This window comes from Austrofundulus limnaeus, unplaced genomic scaffold (assembly GCF_001266775.1).
Source record: "Austrofundulus limnaeus strain Quisiro unplaced genomic scaffold, Austrofundulus_limnaeus-1.0 Scaffold1296, whole genome shotgun sequence".
Classification (NCBI taxonomy): domain Eukaryota; kingdom Metazoa; phylum Chordata; class Actinopteri; order Cyprinodontiformes; family Rivulidae; genus Austrofundulus; species Austrofundulus limnaeus.
The window spans coordinates 54,077-58,580 of NW_013953698.1; the positions used below are offsets into that span (position 1 = coordinate 54,077).

Consider the following 4,504-nt stretch of genomic DNA (forward strand, 5'->3'; position numbering starts at 1 on the left):
GATCCAAAGGTTCACGGAGGCGCAGTGGGTCTAGGCCTAGAAGTCCAAGGAGGCGCAGTGGGTCTAGGCCCAGAAGTCCAAGGAGGCGCAGTGGGTCTAGGCCCAGAAGTCCAAGGAGGCGCAGTGGGTCTAGGCCCAGAAGTCCAATGAGGCACAGATTTCAGTCTAGAAGCCCAAAGAGACGCAGTCAGTCCACATCTAGAGTCCCAAGTCCTCCAAGTTCCCCCAACAGGTAAGACAAGAACCTTAATGACTGTTCAGTTTGTTGTCTCCTGAAAGAGGAGCATACCAGGAGTATTTGGGAGTTTTGGGTTTGTCAGACCAGGGACTGTGATCTGAATTCATTAGACCAAAGTAGTATTATAAAGTGCCTGTGACATGCGTATCCTTTAACTACAAAAAGTCAAAGAAAACGTTGTTTAAGAAACTTGGCACAAATTTACCCATTTTATCACACAACTGAACCATTTTCCTGTGAACTGAGGGGGTCTCTGCAGTCACTAAGTAGGACTTTCTTGTTTTGTGGGTGTAGTTTTTTCAAGACATGATTGGTTGAATTGACTAAATTGGGTGGGGTTTGAAGCAGCTGCGAGAAGCTTCGTTGAAACTTCAAGCAAGCACCTAGATTTTTTAAAATATAAATATTAATTTTAGTCATAACTTGAGACAGGAACGTGCTAGCGGGACGAAATTTGAAGTCAAATTATGTTTAGATACTCATAATAAATTTGATGCATAAGACATGTTTCCTTTTTTATGTGCATTTTTATGTATCGCATTAAAAAAGGTGGATGGAAATGGAAGAAGCTTTTTGATTTTCCAAAAGAGTTGATGCACAGAAGATGAGATGAGAACACATTTGCCGAATAAGTTCTGACAGCTGTTCCTGATGGCCAATAATTCTACTGGCTGCAGCTTTTCTCCCACTGTCTGCTTCTTCGGAAGTGTTCCCTGACCAGAGAGGATACATAACCTGTCTAGTGAGTCCTGGGTCTTCCCCAGGCTTCCTACCAGTGAGACGTGCCTGGAGGCATCTTAATCAGATGCCCGAACCACCTCAACTGACTCCTTTCGTTGTAGGGGAGAGGCAGATCTCTTGCTTTCGGTCATGATTCACAACTCATGACCATAGCTGAGGGTTGGAACAAAGACAGACTAGTAGAGAGCTTTGCCTTTCGACTCAGCTTTTTTTCACCACGACTGACCGAAGCAACACCCTCATTACTGAGGACGAGGCCCCAATCCGTCGATCCATCTCCCGCTCCATCCTACCGTCACTCAGGAACAAGACACCCAGATACTTAAACTACTCCACTTGAGGCAGAGACTCTCACCCGACCCGGAGGGGGCATCCCACCCTTTTCCGGCCGAGAACCATGTCCTCAGACTTAGAGGAACTGACTTTCATCCCAGCCGTTTCACACTCTGCTGCGAACACCAACAGAACCACATCATCTGCATACAGCAGAGACGAGACCCTGTGGTTCCCAAACCAGACACCCTCCTCTACATGACTGCGCCTTGAGATCCTGTCCATAAACACTACAAACAGGATCGGAGAYGAGGGACAGCCCTGGCAGAGTCTCAMCACTGAGAACAAGCTCAACTTTTTGCCAAGAATGTGAACATAGTTCCTGATTTGGTTAGATAGGGACTGGATCACTCTTAATAGCAACCCAGACACTCTCCACTCCCACTTCTTCCCGCTACTTCTCCAAGTCTATGTTATGGCAACGTTTATTTAACAAAGACAGAAATACGTTGTTATGGCAATATTATTCCATAACATACGTGGTCCAAGAATGAAGGTAGTCCGTGGGATGATCAACTGAGTTTTATTGCAACAACAGGAAACACAGCGAACAACCTGCTCTGTCTCTGTGCCTCTGCTTCTCTCTGTCACTGTCTCTCCACTCACTCGAGAGGCCTCATATATACGTATATTAACAAACACCATTATGTCATCTTAGCAAGATTTGATACAAGGTCAATGGAAAACACAAAGATAAACACAAGTGATATCTAAGAATGATTATTGTTGTTAGCAAACCTCGTTCTGACTTTAATCATTCTATCTGCAGATGAACAGCATGTCATGAAAACTTAGGTCATTAAAGGATGTCATGAATTACTGGATTAAACCTAAAGTATTAGTTCTACTACAAAACACATGTAGACCGGACAGGCAAACTCTGTCAAACCCCTCATCAATTCTGTGAGGGTAAAAATCCGGTCCACTGTTCCAGGACGAAAGCCACACTGCTCCTCTTGAATCAGAGGTTTGACAATCAATCGGCGCCTTCTTCCAACACCCTGGAGTAAACTTACCCTGGGAGGGAAAGAAATGTGATCCCACAATAGTTAGACAACACTCTCTGGTCCCCCTTTTTAAAAATGGGAACCACCATCCCGGTCTGCCACTCCACAGTTGTCCCAGTCCCCCATGTGATGTTGAAGAGGTTTGTCAACCATGACAACCCCACAACATTCAGAGCCTTCAGCATCTCAAGGTGAATCTTCTCCACCCCTGGGGTCCTGCCACCGAGGAGCTGTTTGACTACCTCGGTGACCTCTGCCATGGTAATAGACTCATCTTCCCCCGAGTCTTCAGACTCCACCTCCTCAAAGGTGGACATGGAGGGTGGATTCAGGAGATCCTCAAAGGGTTCCTTCCACCGTCCAACGATATCCTCAGCCTGGGTCAGCAGTTCCCCACCCAAACCAAGTACAGTCTTGGACAGGGAACACTTGCCTTTTCTGAGTCCATGAACAGTTTGCTAGAACCTCCTCAAGGCCAACTGAAAGTCCTTCTTCATGGCCTTCCCAAATTTCTCCCACACCAGGGTTTTTGCATCTGCAACCACTGAAGCTGCGATCCTCTTTGCTACCCTAAACCTATCAGTTGCTTCAGGAGTCTTCCGAACAAGCCAAGACCTGAAGGCCTCCTTCTTTAGCCTGATCGTCTTTGGTTGCCACTGCAATAGGCACTGATGACCTTCAGGCCACAGTTCCTGGAAGATACACCTGCAATGGAGTCCTGAACATGACCCATTCTGATTCATGTCCCCGACCTGACACTATTTTTTCCACTCTGAGATTGGATTGAGGGGAGCRCAGCTGTCTCAGTGGAACCGTGGCGGCTGGGTGTGTGTCGGGGAGCTAGAGGGGGTGGAACCTGATCTGCCTTGCCCCGCTTTCCATTGAAGACGTCGAAGACGTGTTTATATTCGGATTTATGATAATCGGATTCCTGCTGATCGGCTGTGGAAGAGTTCTGGTTTATTGGAAAATGAAAACGATCCTGACAGCAGTCGGGGCCTGTGAAAAGCGACTGGACGTGGTTCTGGCTTGGATCACAGCCCAGCARCGTGCCCGTGAGGAGTAAGGCAACATCTGGGTGAAGTTCATTCGGGAGAGGCCAGATGGTAAACAAATCGGAATATTGGCATCTTTCGCAACACAGAGGCACAGTTAAGACTTAAAGCAGTGGAAAAAAGGCTGCTGGCCCTAAAATAATTATGTTTTATCATTGGATTCCCACAGCTGTGACTTTGGTCGCAGGCTGATAAAACCTCCCTGGAATGACACGTGAGAAGGAAGCCTTGATCCCCCCCTCCCACCCCAACCCGTTCATCTGTGTCTGGATCGGTCTGAAGGCTGTGTTGGGTGGAGACAGAGAACTGAAATCTGGTGACCTGTGCTTGACTGTTAACAACTGGTTGGACTCTGTAGGTCTTCTGATCAGTTACGGCACAAAGTCTGCCCTGGATGTCACCGTCTCCGTTGCACCCCTCCCCTTACCATAKGTTTTTGACCCCCCCACCTACTTAGGTGGCTGCACTTTCGCAGAGTAGTTTTTTTGACCATATGTTTGTGTGTTTTCTGTATAAAAACACAGAATCAAAGCTCTTTTTTTAACTCATCCTTCCTCTAGTGTGTGTATTCTAAATTGCAAAGGTAGCACACTACGTTGTGAAAGACTCTGGACATCCGTTCGCCCATGTTTGTCATGTGTGTGTTTCTCCAGACGGATGTTCTAAACTGCAGATTTTGTTCTGCACTACATCTTGATGTTGTGTGTGAATGACAATAAATGATTCAGATATTCTGACTTGTGAAAAACTCTCCTGGAGGTGAGAGTTGAAGACTGAACAGGAAGGAGTCTTTGCTAAACGTTCCAGATGTTTGGTGCATAAGAACAAACAGCAGTCAGAACCTTCCCTCCTGTAGAGACAACTCCCTCGTTCACCAGGGTGAATCTCCAGAAACACCTTCTGGTACCAGAAACACCTTTTGGGACCAGAAACACCTTCTGGTACCAGAAACACCTTTTGGGACCAGAAACACCTTTTGGGACCAGAAACACCTTTGGTACCAGAAACACCTTTTGGGACCAGAAACACCTTCTGGTACCAGAAACACCTCTGGGACCAGAAACACCTCTGGTACCAGGAACACCTTTTGGTACCAGGAACACCTTTTGGTACCAGGAACACCTTTTGGT

At 46.7% G+C, this 4,504-nt stretch overlaps 1 protein-coding gene across 3 annotated transcripts in view; it reads left to right on the top strand.

The window, feature by feature from the left end:
- The first annotated feature begins 6 nt into the window (after positions 1-6).
- LOC106534882 (uncharacterized protein DDB_G0271670) overlaps positions 7-4,504 on the top strand; it is a 9,254-nt gene continuing 4,756 nt past the window's right edge. Inside the window, exons 1-2 of one of the 3 annotated variants that reach the window (XM_014031661.1) lie at positions 7-19; positions 53-232. In XM_014031661.1, coding sequence (XP_013887115.1) covers positions 147-232 — 86 coding nt within the window. In that variant the 5' untranslated portion in view covers positions 7-19; positions 53-146. Of the gene's footprint in view, positions 233-4,504 lie in introns of all 3 variants that reach the window. The other 2 variants (XM_014031659.1, XM_014031660.1) reach the window with 2 other exon arrangements.